The 24,071-nt window shown below is 47.2% G+C and overlaps 1 protein-coding gene across 3 annotated transcripts; it reads left to right on the top strand.

Moving 5' to 3' along the window:
• Positions 1–184: 184 nt before the first annotated feature.
• FAAH (fatty acid amide hydrolase) lies at positions 185–23,991 on the top strand. 3 transcript variants are annotated; one of them, XM_084635784.1, is made up of 15 exons: positions 186–465; positions 3,241–3,354; positions 4,735–4,878; positions 7,450–7,583; positions 8,090–8,296; positions 9,659–9,699; positions 11,704–11,828; positions 12,971–13,096; positions 14,668–14,765; positions 15,403–15,502; positions 17,572–17,612; positions 19,129–19,168; positions 21,573–21,681; positions 23,008–23,153; positions 23,743–23,991. In XM_084635784.1, exons 1-15 carry the CDS (start codon positions 289–291, stop codon positions 23,869–23,871), a joined length of 1,731 nt encoding a protein of 576 aa, XP_084491910.1. In that variant the 5' UTR covers positions 186–288; the 3' UTR covers positions 23,872–23,991. The 3 variants fall into 3 exon arrangements, with proteins under 3 accessions (XP_084491911.1, XP_084491910.1, XP_084491912.1); XM_084635786.1 differs by lacking the exon at positions 186–465 and adding an exon at positions 2,361–2,541; XM_084635785.1 differs by lacking the exons at positions 17,572–17,612; positions 19,129–19,168 and having other exon boundaries at positions 185–465.
• Positions 23,992–24,071: the final 80 nt, after the last annotated feature.

The raw sequence follows: 24,071 nt of genomic DNA on the forward strand, positions 1-24,071 counted from the left end.
TCATTGCTGGGGAGCTGGGGGGGGGGATCCCCTGGAAATTCCGGCCGCTTGGTGCAAGCTGTGCTCGTCAGCAGCGTTTTGCTCCGCTTCAGAGAGGCCGGGGGGGGGGGGCTGTCAGAGGAAACTCCCTCCCTCCCCCGCCACCCTCGGGGGCTGCCTTGCACAAGGACACACACTGCTTTCCTGCACACGGCGGAGGCGACACGCGCATGCGTCTGCCTCGCCGGCGGAGCAGCTGCATCCTGCCCTGGGAACGCCGCGGCCCGGGCGTTCACACGCGGAGCCGCGATGGGAGCGGGCGCCTCGGCGGTCTCGGCCCTGCTCGGCGGCGCGGCCGCCGCCGCCCTGCTGCTCCGCTGGCGCGGGAGGAGCGGGCTCCGCCGGGCGGCGGCCGAGGCTGGCCGGCGGCGGCGGGGGCCGGCGCTGGGGCGGATGGAGAAGGCCGCCGCGCGGTTTCGGGAGCAGGTGGGCGCCCCGATGCTCCTGCTCCGGGCTGAGTTCCAAGCCAGACTCCGCCGGGCCCGGACCCGCGGGCTCCCGGCACCTGCCCGCAGCCGGGCCGGGGATGCCCCGGTGCCTGGTGCGTGCTGTCCGTGGCCGGCGGGCAGCGAGACGCCCAGGTGCTCAGCTGCCACCGGGCGGCAGGGCAGGGGTGGGTGGGAGCTGCTGTCCGAAAGAGAAACCCCCAGGGCCCTGTCGCAAGGCAGTGGGGTGGGGGGGGGGGCAAATGTAGGGACCCTCTGAGCCGCCCACGATCATCTTCAGAAGTTCCAGAGCTGGGCATGCCGGGGGGGCTTCGGCCCTGCGGGGAGGGCTCCTGCTGGGGCTTCAGCCCTGTGGGAGTCGCCCTCTGGGGCTCGGGGCTTCAGCCCCCTTCCTGCTCAAGCCCCAAGCCCGGGCAGGTGTCTCCTACAGGGCTGAAGTTCCGAGCTCCCCCCTGCCCTGGTGTGGTGGGTGGAGAATTGCGGGGGGCCTCTGTGAGCTGCCCTGGAAATGGGAAAGAGCCGCATGTGGCTTGCGAGCTGCGGTTTGGCCGCCCCTGGAATAGGGTTTAGTGGAAACGATCCCAAACCCCTATGGAACTTGTTCAGTAGAGAACTCTACAGCGGGCGAGTTAATTCTCTGCTGAGTTCTGTGGGACTTTTCCAGACGCAGGGGGGGCAACGCATTAAGAGTGAATTGAACATTAACTGCCAGCTCCCTGGCTTTCCAGCATTGTGTCTTTGTTCCTAACAGTGCTTTTGCTAGGGACGAAGTACAACTGGCCTGGGGGAGGGGAGCTGTGGCCAATGTGCACTTCAATTCCCCGTGCACCAGCAAGACCAGAAGCAAGAAAAGAGAGGCCGGATCACCTTGCAGGCTTAATGTCAGTGAATTTGGCTCCTCCGTCCAGTCCCCGTTTGTTTTCCCACGCTTGGTGCAGTTTAATCGCAAGGCTGATTAGCGAGTTTGGCTGGTGAACAGCCCATGTGCATCGCATGTGGCAGGGTTATAAAACTGGAGAGAGCAGTTTTGTACAGGTTTTTTTAAACACCTGATGCCTCAAAGGTTGCATCCTAATTGCAGCCACATCTTGCGTCACCTCTGCCCACTTTAACTCTGTGATGGGAAAGCACCAGTGCCAGAGTCTCACTGGGCTGCAATCATTAGTGTATTTCACCAGGATGAATAGATTCAGAAATAAAGGCATGTAGTTGATCAGGTGTAGTAGGCCCCTGCTGTTTAGGAAGGCAGTGTGGTCTGCTAGATAGAGCTATGGCCTAGGAGTCAGAAGACCTAGCCTGCTGGAAGACTTTGGGCCTAGTTGCTTTGCCTGTGTGCCTCAGTTTCCCCATCTGTAAAATGGGGATAAAGATTCTAACCTCCTTTGTAAAGCTTTCTGAGATCTACTGATGCTGTGGAAGAGTTCCGTCTTTTTATTACCTGAATAATATTCAGGATGCAGAATTTCTTTAGAGAAATGAGATTTGGATCGATTCAGATTTCAGTGCTCGTGATATATGGCAAGGGAAAATAGAGGTTTTCATTGGGCCCAAATGCAGTTCTGGTGTGTTCAGCTCGCCAGGGAAGGGAGGTTTGCTTCAAAGCCAGTTTTCATTTTGAGATGAACAAGGTTCTACTGTGTAACTTTTGCCACTGGGGAATCTGAACCTAGAGAAGGTAAGCGTGGATGAGTTCCAGAGATAACTAGTGCTCTGCTTCCATAATCATTCTTAGGTATGTTTGTAAATTAACCTACAGGCGTCAGTGTTTGAGCCAAATGCTCAGTCCTGCAGGCTGCTGAGGACTGACCTCTGTCCCTGATCCAGCCTCGCAATTTAGGCATGTGATTAAACCTAGTGGCTTCGGCTGAGACTTCGGAACTTTGAGGCTGCGAGTACATGGTTGAAGTGCTTTGCTGGGTCAGGGTCCGAGGCACTCAGCTGCCTGCAGGACTGAGCCCTGAGTTTGTGTCCAGGAGGCTGGAAAGTTAAAGGAGGGGCTTGGGAAAGCGGGAAGGTCTGGACTAAAATACAAGCCTGAGAGATGAAAGGGCCTAAGGTACTTCTGTTTTTATTTGCTTTTTTCCATAGTGCCTGAGAGTCTCTCATGATCTTTGAGAGAGGCCTGGGGGCTGTTTAGCTCTCTGACCTGCCCAGAGCTACCCCAGAAGTGACCTTTGAGCCTGCTGTTACTTGTCTGTTTTTACACTTGTTCTGCTCAATCCAAGGAGGAGGGCCCCAGTTCTGCCATTTGACCCTTACACCACACGGCATCCCCCGACACCAAATGGCAGAACTGGGGTCTCTCTGTGTTAATATTCACTGTTTGTTCTATTTTTGCTGTAGCAAGATTTTTTTAAAAAGTGGTTTTAGTTTTTGGTTTTTTTTAATTCAGGGCAGGAAATTGTGCTGGCTTTGACCCTTCCATCATCCAAAACCAGAAGAAACGACTTTGTTAGAACTTCTAAAAAGACTTTTAGGCAGACAGCAAGCATGGGGAAAGTCAGCCCAGAGGCAGCTGGTTTTGAAAAATTCAGAACGTATGACAACCAGAGCATCATGGCTGTTCTGCAGCCTTAACTGTGCACCTTTAAGGGGTGTTTTATTTAACATAGATTATACACAGAGATGGCAGCAAGTGCTGCCAAAATAGATCCATCTCTGGGGCAGATTGCAGCAGCTGTTTGAGAGCCCAGCAGCGTTCCCCAGCGCTTCACAAGTATAGACGTGTGGATTCCGTGTTTAATTCCTCCCTCAGAATCCTGATGTAGATGCAGACCCAATCCTCTCTCTCACCTTGGTGGAACTCTCTGAGAAACTCCGGGATGGTTCTCTTTCTCCAGACTGGGTCTTCTATACCTACGTGGACAAGGTGAGGAATGCACCTATTTCCAAGGCTTGTTGCTAATCAGACGGTGTGATTTTGTGCTTGGAGATCTGAAAAGAGAGCATGGCTCAGTGCAAACAGAATATGTGGTTGGGGCTGAAGGCTTAAGCCTTTCCAAACAATTCAGTTAAAACAAAGGGGATGTTCCGAATTACTCAGAATTCGAGATGACTGCAAAGAAAAGCTATTAATGGGGCAGTGTCTAGGCTCAATCTGTGTCCCAAAAGAGCTTATGAAGCAAGCTAACATTCTGAAAGTTTGTATCCTTCACCACGTCACGACCTGACTCGTGAAAAAGCCAGATTTGCTAACAAAGTCCTGCACTGCCCCAAGCTAGGGGAACTGCTGTGGAGTATTCTACAACTCATGCTAAGGTAAATAAAGAACAGTAAAGCCCCAGTTGTGCAAAGGGACTTGTATGGGTTGATGCTTGTGAGGCAGTGAAATCAACGAGGCCCCACGCTGTCACGCCATCTGCCTACGTGGATTCGGGCATGGTGGTTTCTGCCTTCCAAAAATCAATACATCCATTTGACCAACTTATTTTTATGGGCAAATAAAACATCAAACTTTTCATTGTCCTCCATCACCATGTCTAAGGTTAAGATTTTGGCATGGGGATTTTTTATTAAAATTTGTGGGCAGGATGTGGACAATAAATAATGAATCATGGAAGCCAAGCCCCGGTGGGAGGCTGGCAGCCGGAGCCAGAAGTCACTGAGGTCTGCTAAAATCATGGAATCCGTGACCTCTGTGACAAAATCATATCCTTAATCATGGCTAGTAAACTTTGACATGTACTTAGAATTGACTTTATTTAAAAAAAAAAACAACCAAATAGTTAATGTCCAACCCATTATTTTAAAAATATAATCACAGACACTTCTCCAAATAAATTGAAGCACTCTCTGTACCAGATCCTCAGCTGGTGTCAATGAGGATAACCCTTCTGGAATACATCAGTGTAAAGGCTGGTCTGCACTAGAAAATCAGAGTGACCCATCTACATGGCTCAGAGGTGTGAAAAATCAACACCCTGGAGCAATTTAGTTAAGCCGACCTGAGTCCCCATGTAGACAGCAGTAGGTCGACAGAAGAATTTTGTCCATCTGAACTGGTGGGAGAATCCCATCTAATTGTAAACATTGTAGACATACCATCTGAGATTGTGTCTCGGTGTCTTTCCCTAATGATCATTTCGCACACATCCAGAAATAATTGTCCTCAGATAAAGCTGCCTGAGTGGGGCAAAGAATTGACAGAGCTACTTTCTGCTCTGATGTAGGCAGCTTCAGAACATGGCCTGGTTGTGGGATTATCTCTGGAATGACTGTCTCCCTCACTGGCTTTGTGTGCTTTCCGAAGGCCCTTCAAGTGACCAAGGAAGTCAACTGTGTGACTGATTACCTCCAGGAGTCTGAATCCCAGCTTCAGCAAGTGAAAAGGCAGGAGAAGAAGGACTTGCTGTATGGGATCCCAGTCAGTATAAAGGATTCCATTAACTGCAAGGTACAGCACACATCAGCTAGTTGCCTGAGAGCTGCAGGATCATAAGCCCAATGGAATGTTGTGAGCAAAACGCTTTCTTATTCACTTATCTTCAGCTGTCTATATCTTCATGATTTGTAATGTCGGTAGCAGCCTCTGGGTCAGGCATATTCTGTCAGTTAATGTCTGGATGGGTTAAGACAGGTGTTCACAAACATTTCCATAATGTATGCAACCTCTTCATAGAGAAATCATCTCACAGGACACCTCCCTCTCAGTAACAATTGCAACCCACCCTGTGAATTGCTTGCATGGGAAAGCAATATTAGGAAAGTATTTAGCTGCGAGTAGGGTTGGCAGAATGCCGTGGGTTTTTTTTTTATCATTTTGATGGATAATATCCGTGTTTGATTTTTTTTAAGCATTTTTTTTATTTTTATCAAATACAGTTTTCACGGTTGCAGAAAATTATGGGGGGATCAGACAATGCAGGGGTCAGACAGTCATTAATGATAGCAGCTGTTGAGATTCAAAAAGTTAAAGCTTTTATAACCCTTAAAACACAAATTGTCAACATTGTGTGTCAAAATATACAAAGCAAATAGCCTTAAATCAAACTCCAGGTTCTCAAGCAGCGTTGCTTTTGTTTGTTTGTTTTTTACTTTGCCTATCTGTACATTTCAATTTTTTTGGAAATATTTTTTCCTAGTTTTGTGCTTGTACAGTGCAAGCAACATGACTGAAATCTACCAGTTTAAAAATCGAATCCTTCCAAGTTTAGCTATGAGCAGATGCTAGAATCGCTCCTTGTGACCTAAAAAGAAAAGGAGGACTTGTGGCACCTTAGAGACTAACCAATTTATTTGAGCATAAGCTTTCGTGAGCTACAGCTCACTTCATCGGATGCATACTGTGGAAAATACAGAAGATGTTTGTTTTTATACACACAAATCATGAAAAAATGGGTGTTTATCACTACAAAAGGTTTTCTCTCCCCCCACCCCACTCTCCTGCTGGTAATAGCTTATGTAAAGTGATCACTCTCCTTACAATAAGAAAAGGAGGACTTGTGGCACCTTAGAGATTAACCAATTTATTAGAGCATAAGCTTTCGTGAGCTACAGCTCACTTCCTCAGATGCATATCGTGGAAACTGCAGCAGGCTTTATATATACACAGAGAATATGAAACAATACCTACTCCCACCCCACTGTCCTGCTGGTAATAGCTTATCTAAAGTGATCATCAGGTGGGCCATTTCCAGCACAAATCCAGGTTTTCTCACCCTCCACCCCCCCCACACAAATTCACTCTCCTGCTGGTGATAGCCCATCCAAAGTGACAACTCTTTACACAATGTGCATGACAATCAAGCTGGGCTATTTCCTGCACAAATCCAGGTTTTCTCACATCCCCCCACCCCCATACACACACAAATTCACTCTCCTGCTGGTAATAGCTCATCCAAACTGACCACTCTTCAAGTTTAAATCCAAGTTAAACCAGAACATCTGGGGGGGGGGGGTAGGAAAAAACAAGAGGAAACAGGCTACCTTGCATAATGACTTAGCCACTCCCAGTCTCTATTTAAGCCTAAATTAATAGTATCCAATTCATTTGCGAATTCATCTCCCCCCCCCCCCCCAGATGTTCTGGTTTAACTTGGATTTAAACTTGAAGAGTGGTCAGTTTGGATGAGCTATTCCAGCAGGAGAGTGAATTTGTGTGGGTATGGGGGTGGGGGGATGTGAGAAAACCTGGATTTGTGCAGGAAATGGCCCACCTTGATTATCATACACATTGTGAAGAGAGTGGTCACTTTGGATGGGCTATCACCAGCAGGAGAGTGAATTTGTGTGGGGGGGGTGGAGGGTGAGAAAACCTGGATTTGTGCTGGAAATGGCCCACCTGATGATCACTTTAGATAAGCTATTACCAGCAGGACAGTGGGGTGGGAGTAGGTATTGTTTCATATTCTCTGTGTATATATAAAGCCTGCTGCAGTTTCCACGATATGCATCTGAGGAAGTGAGCTGTAGCTCACGAAAGCTTATGCTCTAATAAATTGGTTAGTCTCTAAGGTGCCACAAGTACTCCTTTTCTTTTTGCGAATACAGACTAACACGGCTGTTACTCTGAAATCTCTCCTTACAATGTGTATGATAATCAAGGTGGGCCATTTCCAGCACAAATCCAGGTTTTCTTCCCCCCCCCACGCCCCCCTCCCCAAACAAACCCACTCTCCTGTTGGTAATAGTTTATCTAAAGTGATCACTCTCCTTACAATGTGACCTTGTGACCTGATACTCTCCTGTTGACCACTTCTCCCCCTCTTTATTTTTGTCCGGGGGCTTCAGTCAGGCATCATTCTGCATGGCAATGGGTCTCCCCAAGCCAGTTTGAAATGTTCTTCTAAAGTGTGTGTGTGTACACATGAATACGCACACTGTTGTGCATGCAGACATACACACGCACGCGTACGTCGCTTCATAAAGTAGACTGTGCTAAACACTGCTGCTTAATCGTGAGAAAATTGCAATCCTCCATTTGGAAGTTTGAATCGACCGTCTCTTTTCCTTTGATTTTTTTCAGGGCCACGATTCCACCCTGGGGTTTGCGAAGCGTCTCAATCAGCCTGCTGCTGAGGACTGCGTGTTGGTGCAAGTGTTAAAGAGACGGGGGGCGCTTCCGTTTGTGAAGACCAACGTTCCCCAGTCCCTGTTAAAGTAACTGGAATCCTTGGATTGGATCTGACCCATTTTTGTTTCTTTAGCGTGTTTATACGTAACTAGAGTTGGTTGAAATTTCAGTGAAAAAAATGTTGATGGTATTTCTAATTTGAATGAAAAATGGAGGGGGGGGGGCAAAATGATTCCCTCCCCCAATTTCCCCCTACATTTTCAGCCAGTTTTAGAGCTGTTCAAAATAGAATTAATTTAAATTTCTACAAATAAGTGGACTTTTTAAAAATTTAATATTATTTCCCCTCTTCCCGTCCCCCCACACTTATCTAAAAAACTTAACTGGAAAAGATCATGTTAATTACAGTGTAATTAGCTAAATGGGGGAAGGGAAATCTACTGTAAGTGATGACTCTATTACACTATAATGGCCTGACGCAAAGCCTATTGAAGTCCACGGAAAGACTGTCATTGAGGTCAATGGACGTTGGATCAGGTTTTAAGTGAGCCTTGTGTGTACCTGATGTTCTTTCTCTTCCCATCCCTTTCAGCTTCGACTGCAGTAATTTAATCTTTGGCCAGACAGTGAACCCTCTGGACCACACCAGGACACCTGGCGGCTCCTCCGGAGGAGAAGGGGCGCTGATTAGCAGTGGTGGATCCATCCTGGGCATTGGGACGGATGTAGGAGGAAGCCTCCGTTTCCCAGCTGCCTTCTGTGGGATTTGTGCGCTCAAAGCCACTGGGGGAAGACTGAGGTACTGTGTATCGCTGGGTCTTGCTGCCTCGTAGTAACTCATGCTTCAGTGAAAACCATTCCGGGGTGGAAACCCTGACCCACTGACGTCAGTGGGGTGTTTTGCCATTGACTTCAGTGGGACCAGGATTTTGCCTGTGTGTCTAAAGTATGACACTGCGTAACTTCACTATGGCAGCATACTGAGTGGGCACCTCTTCCACCATGCACAATGATCATGCAAATCTGAGAAAAGGTTTAGAAACCTGACCTACATGGAAAGGTTAAAAAAAGGGGACATGTTGGGTCTTGAGACGAGATGACTGTGCGGGGGACACTTCAAATACTTTCAGGGTGGTTATAACAAGGACGGGGATCAGTTGTTCTCCATGTCCACTGAAGGCAGGACAAGAAGTAACAGGCTTCATCTGCAGCAAAGAAGCTGTATTAGGAAAAGCTTTCTAATGACTAGGGCAATTAAGCTCTGGAACAGGCAACCAAGGGAGGTTGTGGAATCTCCATTGGTGGCGGTTTTTAAGAGCAGATTGGACAAACACCTGTCAGGGTTGGGCTAGGTTTACTTAGCCCTGCCTTGGTGCAGGGGGTTGGGCTTGATGGCCTCTCGAGGTCCCTTCCAGCCCTACTTTTCTATGATTCTATGCTGGCATTTGACAGACAAGTTTATCACAACTCAGCAAATTCCTCCTTTCATTCCCAAAAGCAAAACCCCCGAGAAGCACTCTTACAGTGTAGTTCCTTCCCCACCACATGTAGCCTTCCCGTAAAGAGAGAGAGGCTGGGATTAAAAAGACAGTGAAAGGCATTAGGTGCTCAACACTCATTTCAGTGGGAGATGGCTACCTAATTAACACTACCTAACTCTCTATCATCAGTAGATCTCGATCCCCATTTTACAGATGGGGAAACTGAGGCACAGAGAGGGGAGCGACTTGCCCCAGGTCACCCAGCGGACCAGTGGCAGTGCTGGAACTAAAACCCAGGTTTTCTGTGTCCAGGTCTGTCCACATGCAAATTCTCCTTTGGGCAGAGACTTAACTCCGCGAAACTTCAGCCCAAAGTGTGAATGCTTTGGAAGGGTGTGACGGTGGTCGTGGGCTAATGGAATCCTCCATACACTTGGCTCCAGCATTCATGACCAAGTGAAAGCGGGAAGAAAGAAAGCAGAGCCTTCAGGAATAGACCTGATTCCTTTTATCTCAGGAACTCCTAGTTGTTTTCAAGTGCTGTTGGGGTCCAGCTCAGATCAAGGAACAGCAATTCACAGGAAGGTGGCTGAGAATCTCGGCTGGTTCTCCACTTTACTTAATATTGCCCATGATCTTAAAATAAATCTCTGTTGTCTGTCTTTGTATTCTCCCCACAGCAAGAAAGGAGTGGTCGCCAGTATTGCTGGGCAGAAATCAGGTAGGACTTTGTCTTTTGATTATTGGGGAATCTTTCTTTCTTTGGTTTTTGCTCCTCTTAAATGAGATCCACATGGTTGGGGATCTGCGAAGGGCCGTAGTGTCCCTTAGGGGCTCGAGAGAAGAACCTAGCCAGAGTGAGAGAACCCCACCCTGAGATATTCTCTGGAGATGAGCTGGGTTGTATTCAGGTCAAGAGGTTGGGTTTGCTAGACATGTGAACTTGGTAGCCTGTTTGCTGCTCTTGCATGGGAGGTGGGGTGTGGAAGATCACACTAGAAAACTATAGACCCTGGTAAAGTGTGGTTATGGGGAATATATAAGTGCCTAGATCGAGAGTCTTCCGTGCAGGACAAGTGGCTGGTGAAGATGTACCTCTGCTTGGACTCTTCTATTTTGCATTCGGCACTTCTGTGCTGAAGGGAGCACCTGGCCCATGATTCTGGATAAAGGGTGCTTTGCTATTGGGTTTTTTTCATGGCTTGTTCTGGTAAGGGCCAAATATGAAAACCCTGTGTTTTCAGCCACAGCCTGCAGAAAAGGACCTAGGGGTTACAGTGGATGAGAAGCTGGATATGAGTTAACAGTGTGCCCTTGTTGACAAGAAGGTCAATGGTATTTTGGGATGTATATGTAGGGGCATTGCCAGCAGATTGAGGGACGTGATCATTCCCCTCTATTCAACATTGGTGAGGCCTCATCTGGAGTACTGTGTCCAGTTTTGGGCCCCACACTACAAGAAGGATGTGGAAAAATTGGAAAACGTCCAGCGGAGGGCAACAAAAATGATTAGGGGACTGGAACACATGAGTTATGAGGAGAGGCTGAGGGAACTGGGATTGTTTAGACTGCGGAAGAGAAGAACGAGGGGGGATTTGATAGCTGCTTTCAACTACCTGAAAAGGGGTTCCAAAGAGGATGGATCTAGACTGTTCTCAGTGGTAGCTGATGACAGAACAAGGAGTAATGGTCTCAAGTTGCAGTAGGGAGGTTTAGGTTGGATATTAGGAAAAACTGTTTCACTAGGAGGGTGGTGAAACACTGGAATGCGTTACCTAGGGAGGTGGTGGAATCTCCTTCCTTAGATATTTTTAAGGTCAGGCTTGACAAAGCCCTGGCTGGGATGATTTAGCTGGGGATTGGTCCTGCTTTGAGCAGGGGGTTGGACTAGATACCTCCTGAGGTCCCTTCACCCTGATATTCTATGATTCTATGGTACCTGGTGTCCGTTCTTACTGAAGGACAGAACCTGATTACTAGTCTATTTACAAGGACCAGCCATAAAAACATCTGAAGGTTTCCTGAGATTGCTGGCACTTCCCTTTCCCAAATCCCTTTGCTATCTTACTGGGCACTGATTCACATGTCCTGTTCCAGGTCTGAACTGTGAAGTGTTGCCTCTCTCACTGGAGTGCGGAGGCATAGCAAGAGATTTGGCGGCAGGCCGGAGCTTGGACCAACTTTTCCTGGAATTCTTCAGAGTTCCCTGCCTCTTTTCCAGCTCAGGCCGTCTCCACTTGTGACAGAGCTGTGGGGGTTCTTGTTAAGCCTTAAAAGAAACCCAACAACAAAACTCAACACAGTTCGGCAATTTTTTTGATTAGAAATGAATGAAATAAATAAGCATCAGAGATACCTGGACGCCTTCTATATTTACATGGCGAATGAGAACATCCAGAATTGTTATAGTAAGAATTGAGGGAGTGGGAAAGAGTTCTGGCAGAGATATCAACCCTCATGCTTCAGGGCATAAATCTGCCTCTGATTTTGGGGTCAGGAGGAAACATTCCCCTGGGACAGATTATCCCATCTTTGCCTGCTGCAGGATTTCTAGCATGTTTCTCAGATGCAGCTGGTACTGGCCACTGTCAGAGGCAGGTCGTGCACTAGGAGGACCGCAATCTAATTCTGAATGGCAATTCCTATGTAAGTTATGCCCGCTGAATATGGACCTTGTGGGCATCTGTTTGATTGCATGAATGTTCTTTCTGATTTTTTGTTCCAGCTGTAGTAGGGATAGGGCCAATGGCGAGGGACGTGGACAGCCTGGCTTTGTGCATGAGAGCGCTCCTGTGTGAAGACATGTTCCACCTGGACCCCACTGTGCCGCCCCTGCCCTTCAACGAGGAGGTAAAGAACCACACAGGTCTCTGAAGGACGAGAAATGTTCCAAGAGCATCCCGCTGATGAGCAGCTCATTATCCTTTACCTTTGAAAATAGAGCAATAACAGTCACTTGCATTCTGCTGGGGGGATCTCAAAGCACTAATTAACAAATTAAGTCTCCCCAACTCCCTTCCCTCCTGTGAGGTTAATATAATCTCCGTTTTACCAGTGGGGAAACTGAGGCACACAGCAGGGGAATAACTTGCTTGGGGAATGCAGTGCAATAATGGCCAAGTCAGAGGAGACCAAGTTCTCTGAGTCTTTGGCTTTACCTGCAAGACCATCCTTCATATGAACTTTAACTCCTATCCAAATGTGCATGAACTATATCCATCTTCGCATAAGCCTTTGGTACTGAGACTTCGCCAGGGCCAAGAAGAGCTTGGCCCTGGTGAGGTCTCCACTGGAGAACTGGATCCAGTTCTGGGCACCACTCTTTAGGAAAGATGGGAATTCATTGGAGAGAGTCCACAGGAAATCAACCACAATGATCAAAGGGTTAGAAAACCTGACCTGTGAGGAAAGGTTTAAAAAACGGGGCATGTTTAGTGTTGAGAACAGAAGACGGGGGGGGTGGGGGAACCTGGTAAGTTTTCAAATATGTCAAGGGCTGTTATGAAGAGGACGGTGATCGATTGTTCTCCATGTCCACTGAAGGTAGGTCAAGAAACAATGGGCTTAATCTGCAGCTAGGGAGATTTAGGTTAGATATTAAAACAAACTTTCTAACTCTCAGGCTAGTTAAGCTCTGGAATAAGTTTCCAAGGGAGGTTGTGGCATCCCTGTCACTGGAGGTTTTTAAGAACAGGTTGGACAAACACTAGGTTTACTTGGTCCCACCCTGGTGCAGGGAGCTGCAGGGAGCTGACCTCTCGCGGTCCCTTGCAGCCCTACGTTTCTATGATCTGTACCCATCGGTATACGGGCAGAGGGAAGATGTGAGTGCTGGCACAAGAGGACCTGCAAGACTCGCCCAGTGGGATTGATTTAATAGGTGTATGTTCCTGGCTTTAAAGCCTAAAATGTGACTTTAGTTCTTGGTAGAAGCTTCACTTTCATTCCTACTACCACCACCACCAACCTTCCCTTAAAACCCTTTCTTCCAGGTGTTCTCCAGCTCACGGCCCCTCCGCGTAGGATATTATGACACTGATTCTTTTACAATGCCAAGTCCTTCCATGAGACGGGCGGTTTTGGAGACCAAGCAGCTTCTGGAGAATGCAGGCCATACGGTATTTATAACAACAATACACTTGTGTGTATTGCGGTAGCACTTATGAGCCCTAGTTGTGGACCAGGACCAATGTTTCCTCTCATTTTTTTACATTCATGTGCGGAATGAATTTTGTTATGTGCACCAATTTGGGGGTAATGTGTGGCGGGGTGGGGCCAAGGGGTTCGGAGTGTGGGAGAGGGCTAAGGGCTAGGGCAGAGGGTTGGGATGTGGGGGGTGAGGGCTCTGGGGTGGGGCTGGGGATGAGGGGCTTGGGGTGCAGACTGTCCCGGAGTTGCGGCAGGAAGAGAGGACTCCCCCACAGCCCTCTCTCGCCGCAGCTCGGGGGCCAGGGCCGGGGGAGAGGTGCCTCTCCCCAGCCACAGTCCAGGCCCCTGTGGCTGTGTGCGTGCGCGGCCCTTGATAGCTTGCTGCGCAGCTTAGAGAGAACGTAGACCAGGACCCCGTTGTGCTAGGCGCTGTACAAACAGAGAACAAAAAGACAGACCCTGCCCCAGAGATCTTACAATCGAAGTATAAGACAAGAGACAGATAGGATAGCACAAGGAAACAATGAGACATTATTGGTTGGCTCACCAGCGGCCTGTTGTCAGTGTACATTATCAGCCTTGCCCATTTCTTTCATGCCTCAGCCAGCATCCCACCCAAAGAGCACAAATCAGGGCTTCTGTGCATAAAGCCTGCTCTAAACACTTCAGAGGGAATTTTGCCATTGACTTAAATGGGGTCAGGACTTCACCCTTGGGTCCAGTATATAGCTATCCTTAAAGCAGCCTCCATGACGTTAGCATACACTTACTGCAAGAAATAAATGGTCATTTGTCTGGTAATTTTGTGCAGCTTGGGTTTTTAATTTTTTTTAATTGAGAAATGCACCATTTTAGTAACTTGTTTAAAATTCTCCAGTCCCTTGTGAAAGGGTCCTATTCAATGCAATAGAAAATAACAATGTTAAAACCATCCTATAGGATTTAATAGACAACTATATCCCTGGAATAGGATTGTATATCAAAAAACCTACAGAGAGGCTCTTTCTCTATTAAATTCTGTAGGATTTTAATTTCTTTGGGAGCCTATTAAATTCTTAGAGGTCCCCATTGTTTGGGGGATCCCTTTTGATCACCACAGACATGATAGTGTAAGAAATCAGGTCTTTGTTTCTTATCCAGTTTCCAATAGGATTAGGAACAGGGGCTGAATACGGGGTGAGCAGAGCAGTTGCTGGCTGCAGATCTGCTTTTCTTTGGGCCACACTCTTTATGGGGGGAAGTTAATACAGCTGCTCCATCCCTATGTGCTCAAGTGCTCTAAGCAGACTCGGGCTCACCACTGCCCCGTGCAGAGTAACTGGCTTCAGGAATAGCAGCTTTCTTTGTCCTTCGGGGGCTTTTTAGGTTTGGAACATGAGCATCAGATATTCCTTGTGAACCCTGGTGAACAGGGTGTGAGTGAATTGTGCTAACGTGCAGATGCAGGAGCCCTTAACCGGTCCCCCATCCCAGTTCTGTGCCACTCACTGTATTGCGTCACTAAAGTGTGTCCTTCCCCACTGTCATTTGTCCCTTTTAGCTGGTGCCGTTCAAACCCTGTCGTGTTGAGCACCTTATGTTTGATATTTCTGTAAGAGGATTGTTTGCAGATGGGTCCTCCACCTTTTTGGACCGCTTGTAAGTATCCTCTCGAGCAACTGTGTGTATGTGCATCTGCATCTGTATTTCTAGATACACAGGAATTTAAAAATGTACATATGGGTCTCATTAAAAAAATACAAATGAGAACGAAGGATAATCTATTGGGTAAGGCCAAGTGACAAAGAGGGGTGAAGGACGAACTATTGGTTAAGGTGCTGGACTGGGACTCCGAAGCTCTGTGTGAGACCTTGGGCAAGTTACTTAACCTTTCTATGCCTCAGTTTCCTGTTTGTAAATGAGGGTTAATTCTTTCCTGTCTCAGGGCTATTGAGAGGATAAAACCATTAATGATTGTGAGGTGCTCAGATGCTGTAGTGATTGAGGGGGCAGCAGGGGAATAGTTAGATAGAAAAGCAGATCTTCTGGATGTTGAGGATAGCCGACACCTCCTGATATCAGTGGTATTGGCAGCTTAAGAACATAAATTTTTGAGTTGAATTTTAGGTAGGCTGATCTGCTCAGGAATGTTAGAAGCAAACAGGAGAACCCAATGGAGTATTTCATGGAGCTCAGAAATATGGCCCTTTAACATGCCACACAGGGGAGCTGATGGTCTGAGAACTAAAGCTGCAGCCTTAAGGCCTAATAAACTGAATGTATTGTTCTCTTGCAGCAAAGGGGAGCTAGAAGATCCCAACGTTAAACAATTACTTCTGTTGTGTAAAGCACCAGGCTGGCTAAGACGCCTCTTGTCCTGGATTCTCAAACCAATAGTAAGGTTCATTTATTGCTAACCTACTTAGAATGTATTGAACAGCTGGTGACGAAGGGGAGCACTGAGGGCCTGATTCTCAAATTGCACTGAGACCCCTTTACACTGCTCTGCAAGTGTAAAGAGGGCTTAAAGTCAGCATATATTATTTTGCCGCTTTAAGGCCCCTTTGTGCTGCCAGAGTGGTGTAAGCCAGAACTTGGGCCTGAGAAGTTTAGCAGGGTTTGGGGGAGGAGGCATCTGACAGCCCGTGGGCAAGGTGAACCCCCTGCATGTGCCTCTTTCTATCTGCAAAAAATATCATACCTAGAATGGTTCAGTGGTTTGAGTGCAGCCTAAGACTTAGGGGTTCAATTCCCTGTGTGACCTGGGGCAAGTTACGTAGCCTCTCTGGGCCTCAGATCCCCAGCTATACAATAGGGATGAGAGCAGTCCCTATGTGAGAATAAATACACTTAACGATTGCGAGATGCTCCGATTCTGCAGTCGTGGGGGGCTAGCTAAGTACCTAAGATAGAAACATTTTGTCTTTAATCAGCCGTTTTCAGTCCACTGCTGTACAAAGGCGTCTCCTTTTAAGCCCCACTTCCTTTGATTTTTGCACCGTGCCCATCCAAGTGACAGCCACCTCTGGGCCACCACTTGCTGTACATATTTATTCAGCTAATTTAAATAGGTGACTCACCACTCATCTATGTATTGAGATTATTACTGTTTATCTGTATTCTGGCAGTGTCCACAATAGGCCCGGGCATTTGCCACAGACGTAGGAAGACCCCATTTCTGCCCCAAAGAGCTGGCCGTCTAAGAACGCAGGCCATATACACAGGGGGAGAGAAATGGCAATGATCTGCAGATGGCAGGTTCAGTCTCAGTTTCTCGTGTGATTCGGCTTAGCTGGCAGTCTCTGGATGGGAACCCCAGTCTCACTCCCTAGGAAGCATGGCCCCATTCAGTACACGCAGCGGCATAGAGATGCTAAAAGTAGCAGTGTGGCCATGGTGTCTCAGATGGCAGCTCAGGATAGGTACGTCCTGAGATCACTAGCCTGCTGTCTTTAGCACGCTAGCTCGATCCAAGCTAGTGCACGTGTGTCTGTCCAGAATGGGAATTGCACCCCCCAGCTGCAGTGTAGCTGTACCATGAGTGAGAGGAGGAGAATGCTCTGGGGCTTGCCTCTCTTCCAAGTGGGCAGGGAATGGCAATTTCTCCCACTTTGCCATGACCTTGAACTAGAGCCGAGCAAAACATTCACCAGTGGAGCCGGTTGAATAGTGCGGTGAATGGTCTGTTGATAGACAGGGGTGGGTGGGAATTACAGGTAACTTACTGGACAAATTGTATTCACCCATCTGCAGCGCTGGCTGAATAATGCACCAGTCGTGCTGACAGGTCCTTCGTTTATCACTTGGGGCTGTGGAGGGGGATAATTGACTGAACTATTCAGGAATATTATTCACCCAGCTCCGTCTATTACCAGTCAAATCAGGCTCAATTTATGCAATGTGGGATTTCTGTACAAAAGCAAAACTCAGTCCAGCTTTGTCAGGACTTGGGTCAAAACCTGGGCTTGGTCACAGATCTGTGGGTTGGTTAGTTGTATTACAGTGACATCTGGGGCCCCATTGCGCTAGGTGCTGTACGTAGGTATAGTAAGGGTATATTTAAACTCGAGCTGGAAATTACAGATTACATCTTAAGCGTAGATGGACCCTAAGAGACATGCTCCAAATGCACTTGGCAGACAAAAGGTGAGAGCGATGAAGCGGTGGTATCCCCATTTTGAGGTGACCTGTCCAAGGTCTCGCAACCAAGAAGTGACTCCAGAAGTCCTCACCCGCGGATCCCTCTTCCAAGCACTACCTTACACTATTTCCCAGAGCTGGGAATGGAACCCAGGAGTCCAGACTCCCAGCCCCCTGCTCGAACCAATGAGACATGCACATTTCATCTTTAATTTCCCAAATGTATATTTGTTGTAGCCAGAGTCATCTGAGTTGTTAGATGTATATTTAAAGAAACAAACCTGTATTCCATGTCAGTTTTCTTTCCTCCTTTTTTCTCCTCTAGGAGCCTAGATTAGCAAAAACCCTGAGAAACATGAATGAGAGGTAAACAATTCTGAGTCTGAACAAATACATCAGGGCTTCGCTCTACTTTTTCTGTGTTTTTACAATTTTGAGTTTAAAAATTAACCTCATATTATTATGGCTACGCAATAAAATGCTCCCTTTGAAGCACCTGCCATTGGCTACGGTCGGAGGACAGGATACTAGATGGACTGTTGGGCTGAGTCAGTGTGGCCATTCTTATGTGTTAACCTTCCCGGGCTGCCCTATGGGCCACAGCCCCCGAATCTGTGCAGCACTGCACACGTGGGCGCTGCCTCTAAGACACCCTTCCTTCCCTCACGCCCCCGGCTTCCCCTGCTGGCTCCTAACCCAGGACTTTTAGGGACACTTTACACCGCTCCAGCCCTTTTACGTGATGCAAGGGGGCCAGAGCAGGGTGAGAATCTTGCCCAACGTCTGCCCTGAAATGAGAATTCCCTCTGGAGGGAATAAGCCCAGTCTATAAAGTGCTGTCCTGTTACCCTCCACGCCAGCAGAGGGTGCTGAGCCTTCCCCGGTTCAGGCCAGTAATAGGGATCAGTGATGCTTTAAACCATTAGATCGTAAAGTCGGGTCATACGATGTTTGAGTGCCGTCTAACCGCTGAGAGAGGCAGCTGGACAGCCAAGCACACCCATTTTTGTGCAGAGATTGTTAGTTCAGAAGGGACCACTGTGGTCATCTAGTCTAACCTCCTCTGTAACTAGGCTTGGCAGAATTCAAGTCTGATGGGTGATAAAGAATTTTTCTTTGTCTCGATTTTAAATTTTCATGGTTGCAGGAAATTATAGGGTGGGGTCAGACGATAATTATGTCATGAGAGCAGACCTCGAGATGTGAAAAGCTAAAGCTTCAAACACAAATTGTCAACATCACATGTCAAAATATGCAAAGTAAATAGCCTTAAATTAAACTCTTAAGTTCTCAAACAGCATTTCTTTAGCTTCACCTGTCTGTCCATTTCAGATATTGCCTATGGAAGTATCTCTTTTTCCCATCGGTTTGTGCGTGTGCAGTGAAATCGTTGACCAACATTTACTGAGTCAAAATCTAATCTTTCTGAGCCTGTGTCTAACACAGGCCATAGAACTTCCCCAAAATAAATCCTACAGCAGATCTTTTAGAAAACCATCCAAACTTGATTCAAAAATGATGGAGAATCTACCTTGCCGTTCTCACCGAACACTTGTCTGGAATGTGCTAGCTGTCTCTTTGATGGCGCCTCCCCTTGACAGGCTGTGTTGTAGCCCGACTGTCCTGCCACAGCCCAATACTGAAATCCTTACCTGTAGTGTAGAATGGATGAAATTCTGGCCTCACTGAAGTTGATGGCAAAACTCCCATTGACCTGTATTTCACCCCATGTCTATAGCCAGCCTCAGTCAAGTCATAATCACTCCCCCACTTTCTTAATTGCACACTATGACAGCAGATTGTGGGGTGTGAAAGCCGCTTCTTTTTAATGGTCTCCTGCAATTGACTTTAAGTCTTTCAATTTTCTTTCTGACATCTGTAGGTCAGTGAAAGAACTCTGGAAACTTCATTGTGAGATTGAGGTAAAGCACCATCTGGAGCAGTTGGTTCCACTCTTTAATTCTTCTTTGTCAGGCCTGATTCAGTGCTCATTAACATCAGCCGAAAGGCTACCAGTTACTTGGGTTGGGCCCTAAACATTTCTTGGGTAAACCATGATTGAGTCCAATATATTTGCTCAGCTACTTTATTTTGTCAGCTCTGAAATATCTTCCTGGAGGCTAGGATTGAATTGGGGGTGTCCTTCCAGGTCGGGTCCACTAAACAAGGAGACACTTTTTTCAGAGACCATAAAAAGCTTGGAATTCATTAGTGGGATAGACCCTAGAGGCCCAGCCAAGATCAGGGGCTTGTCTACACCTAAAACACTACGTGACAAGTTCTCCTGTTGGCGTTGGGATTTCACCTCCCCGAGGGGTGGCAGCTAGGTTAACGGGAGAATTCTCCATCGGCCTAGTGCAGTCTACAGTGGGGGTTAGGTCGGTTTAACTGCGTGGCCTAGGGGTGTGGATTTTTCACACCCCTAAACGATGTAGTTCTACTCACCTAATTTCCGAGTGTAGACCAGGCCTAGAATTCCACTGTGCTCGGTGCTGTATGCACATGGTAAGAAACAGTTCATGTCCCAAAGAGCTTACTGTCTAGACAACGAATAAGAGGGGGAAACCAAGGCATGGAGAGACATGACTTACCTGGGGTCACCCAGCCGCTCGGTGGTAGAGTTTGGAATACTGGACTGAGACCTGGATTCTGTCCTCTAGACCACATTGCCTCTGGATAGTTCTGTGATTTTCGCAGTGTATGAAAACAAGGCTCCTCTCCCACGTATTCTAATCAGGTCTCCACTCCATAGCTTTACCGTTAGCAAATACGTAGGATACACTCTGCTCCCTGTGTCTTCTAACTGAGAGTGACAGAAAATTAAACAAAGGCTTTGGGATCTGCTCCTTTCCCGAGGAGTGTTTTGGCCGATACTTTCAAATCCCAATGCCTAAAGCTGGGGACCCTAAATGCATATTTAGGCTCCTAAATAGAAGTGGTGTAATTTTCAGAGATACTGATCACCTGCAGTTCCTAAAGTGACTTAACTGGGGTTGCAAATTCTTAGCAGCTCTGAAAATCAAGCCACTTGTATTCAGGACCTTAAATAGGCATTTAAGAGCCTAACTTTAGTTTTGGTAGCTACAGCTGGTCGGGAATCTTTTTTTGACACCGTGTTTTCTGGTCAAAACCAGAGAGAGACTCGCCCTCTGGGTTGTGAGACATCCAGGTTTACACAGTAGAACCTCAGACTTACGAACTGACCGGCCAACCGACGCACCTCATTTGAAACTGGAAGTACACAATCAGGCAGCAGCAGAGATGAAAAAAATAAAAGCAGAGCCTGTACAGTGCTGTGTTAATGTAAATTACTAAAAAAAATAAATAAAAATAAAGGGGAAGCTTGAAAAAAGATTTGACAAGGGAAGGAAACTTTCTGCGCTTGTTTCATTTAAATTAAGAATGTTCAAAGCGGCATTTTTCTTCTGCCTAGTAAAGTTTCAAAGTCAATATTCAGTTATAAACTTTTGAAAGAATGTTTCATTCAGCATTACGAACAATCTCCATTCTCGAGGGGTTTGTCACTCTGAGGTTCTATTGTACCCTGTGATCTGAAGCAGGGATTTGAATTCCTGAGTCCTCTCATCACCAGGCTATAGAGTGTCTCTGTCTCTTCTGTTGGACCCAATCCATTTTGTCTAAATAATATCCATTGGCCAGAGAGAGAGAGATACAGAATGAAACCAAATTCTGAATCCTCAAAATGTTTCACAAAACAGAATTATTGCTTTCCAGCCAGACCTGTTAAAACACTGTCTTGTGTGTTAACAGTCGTAGGTTGTGTTTTATCTTCAGCAATTCACTGGTGGGAGGAAGGGGATAGGGCAGACTGGGGATCTGGGTTCTAGTCCTGACTCTTCCGTTGGCTTGCTGCATGACCTTGGGCAAGTCATTTGATTGCTGAGTGCCTTGGTTTCCCAGGGGTATTGGTGTTTACCCACTGTTAAAAAGCACTTTGAGATCGGCAGTTGAAAGGTGCCAAATGCTGTTAGTTAATATATACAGGCTTTGAGAAAAGACTGGAAAACTCTTTGCTATTCTGAAATTGTAATAGCTGGGAGCCTTGTCAGGAGGAGAGAGATCCTGGCAAACTCCCACTGCCGAGAACACTTAAAACTCTGTTTAATGGTGGAGCCCCACTGACAATCCTGCTAACCCGGAGCCTGACCCAGAGACCGTTGAAGTCAATGGGAAGGATTTTTTGTTTCATTGACTTGAGCAGGAATTTGGATCTGGCCCTGGGTTTATTATTTTAAGTATATTCTTGGTAGGATCGTTTTTATGATCTTCTCAACGCTGAACTCCAAGTGTTTTTTTGCTCCTTAGGAGTATTGCCAAGAATTCATCGCCGAATGGAGGAAGCTGGATCTGGATGTGATGTTGTGTCCGATTGTGGGCCCTGCTTTTCAGATTGGATTTCCTGGGAAGATCTCAGGTAGAACTCCTTGGGAACTTCTAGAGTTGGGCCCATCTCAACTCTTTGGGTTGTTCAAGGAACTCTGACTCATCTGTTCTTACTCTGCTTAATAGGCCACTCAGTCCACTGTGAAATGGCTGCAGTTTAGCCTACATCAAGAGCGCCTGTCCTTCTAGCTTGGATCTATCTAGGACCCAGCTAGGACATTTAGCAACATGGAAAGACCAGGGTGGTTGCAGTCCCCAGGCTCAGATCCCCTGCACGAGGGTATATCTTAGCACCAAGAGATTTCTTCTCCATGGAAATCCCTGCCAATGCTAGGAAGTTGAACCATTGCTGAAAATGGGTTCGTTCTAATGTAGATTGGACCAAACCATCTTCGGTATTGTTTTGGAGAGCATGACTGAGGTTTCGTTCCATGCCGAGAGTGGTTTTGTCCTGTCTAGGCTAGTAACTCAACCAGTTTTGATACCGGTTCAGGAGGCACTTGTTACAAATTCCTTTCAATGCTGGTCCAGTTTCCGAGCACTAATGCCGGAGGGTTTAATGTAGTCTCCCTGCAGTGGTTTCTTTGCGGAGTTCTCTGGTTTTGATGACACTTGTCCACCTGTAAGTCAGATCACAGCCACAGGACACATAGCAAAGGATGCAGGATAACATTTTCAAAAGCACCTACATCCCATTTTCAAAAATAACTTAGACCAAGTCCCATTGAAAGTCAATGAGACCTAGCCACATAGGTCCACATCCTCAAAGGTATTTGGGGGCCTAACTCCTTTTGAAGTCAATGGGACTTAGGCCCAAATCCTCAATGGTATTTAGGTGCCTAAGTCACTTCTGAAAATGGCACGGAGGCTCCTAAGTTGCTTGCACGCTTTTGAAAATTTTACCCCCGATGTTTTATAAATATCCTCCCCAGCACAGCCTGAAGTTTTCGCAATACTGTGGTTCTTACAGAGAGTTGCATAGTCTGTGTATGGAATAATCTTGGGAGCAGATACCACGGTGATAGACGTGGGATAAGCCCCTGAATAGAGAAGGGTCGCTGGCAGGCATTTGAGAGATGTCTGCTAGAAAAGAGGTATTCTTGGATGGAGTGACCTCCAAAAGAGAAGACCGATGTAGAGGGGCTGTCAGGCATTTTATGATCCAGTGTTCCTACCATGCTGGTTCCTCACATGCAGCAGTGAAAACTTCTCTAAGCTAACAATGTTAACGCCTCCCTCACAAAGGGAGTCGATCACCAATGAAAAATCTTTGCTCTTGGTGTCGTACCCCAAACAAAAGGAGGCTCTTCGTACCGATTGGTCACCTGAATGTGACGTCTCTCGTTCTCTCTCACAGTGGCAGCGAGTTACACTATTTTGTATAACTACTTGGACTTTCCCACCGGGGTTGTGCCCGTCACTACGGTGACGAAGAAGGATGAGGAAGAGCTCAAGTCCCACAGAGGACACTATAACGATTCGTGGGACAAGATCTTCGTAAAGGTCAGTGGCTAACTGCTCTCGGGAGACTTGTTTAGGAGAAAGAGAGCCTGAGAGAGAAGCCCTTGTATCAAAGGCCCGGTATGAGGCCTGAGCTAAAGTCGTGGGCAAGCTTTGCTGATATAAAGGAAAGTCAGCCAAAGTCACGCTGTGAGCAAACCTCATGCTCTACCTGCAAGTTCACAGAATCTGGCAAGAACAGGGCTGATATTGCAGAAATGCACATTCCTAAGAAGTGCTAAGCCCAAAGCACTCACGCAAACACATCCCAGGGTACCAGAACATCCCGATATCAAGGATGGTATAAAAACATCCCCCCCGGATCACAGGAAGAGACTGACCCCTCCTAAAAGATAAGGTCAGGATCACAGTGTCATAAATAGAGATGTTTTGATTAAACGGCTCAAGATCATGATGGATGTGGTGGTCATTGGGCAGTTCGTTCGGGGTCTGCTGTGCCGGCTGTCTGCACAAAGCTGGGGCAACACGGGGAGAAAAACCCACCCGCAGCCGAACATCTAACCACAACTTGTATCGTCCTCGGCGGCTTCCCCGGACTTCGGGTGTCAGTCTGTTTCCCTCTGTCTGTCAGGCTATCCGGGGAGGAGTGGGGCTGCCCATGGCGGTGCAGTGCGTGGCTCTGCCCTGGCAGGAGGAGCTGTGCCTTCGGTTCATGAAGGAGGTGGAGACGCTGACCCGGAGGAGGCAAAGAAACCTTTGAACGGCGGGCAGGGTAGAACGCTGCTGGGTTACAGTGTTGCTCGTCTGCCCCAGCCAGCCATCTGCATCGAGCAGTGAAGTTAATGGCACAACCTTTGTTTAATTAAATAACTTGATGGTGCTTTCTGTTCTCCGGCTAATCACTGGATCCTGCCCCTTCCAGGCGGCGGGTGGGGCTTGCCTCAGCACTGACATTCCAAT

This window comes from Lepidochelys olivacea (assembly GCF_965140295.1).
Source record: "Lepidochelys olivacea isolate rLepOli2 genome assembly, chromosome: 8".
NCBI lineage: Eukaryota > Metazoa > Chordata > Testudines > Cheloniidae > Lepidochelys > Lepidochelys olivacea.

Coding starts and splice junctions, on each gene's coding strand:
- FAAH (XM_084635784.1), top strand. CDS start 289: ATGGGAGCGGGCGCCTCGGCGGTCTCGGCCCTGCTCGGCGGCGCGGCC. Junction 4,879..7,449: donor AGGATTCCATTAACTGCAAG/GTACAGCACACA, acceptor GATTTTTTTCAG/GGCCACGATTCCACCCTGGG. Junction 19,169..21,572: donor AACTTCATTGTGAGATTGAG/GTAAAGCACCAT, acceptor TTTGCTCCTTAG/GAGTATTGCCAAGAATTCAT.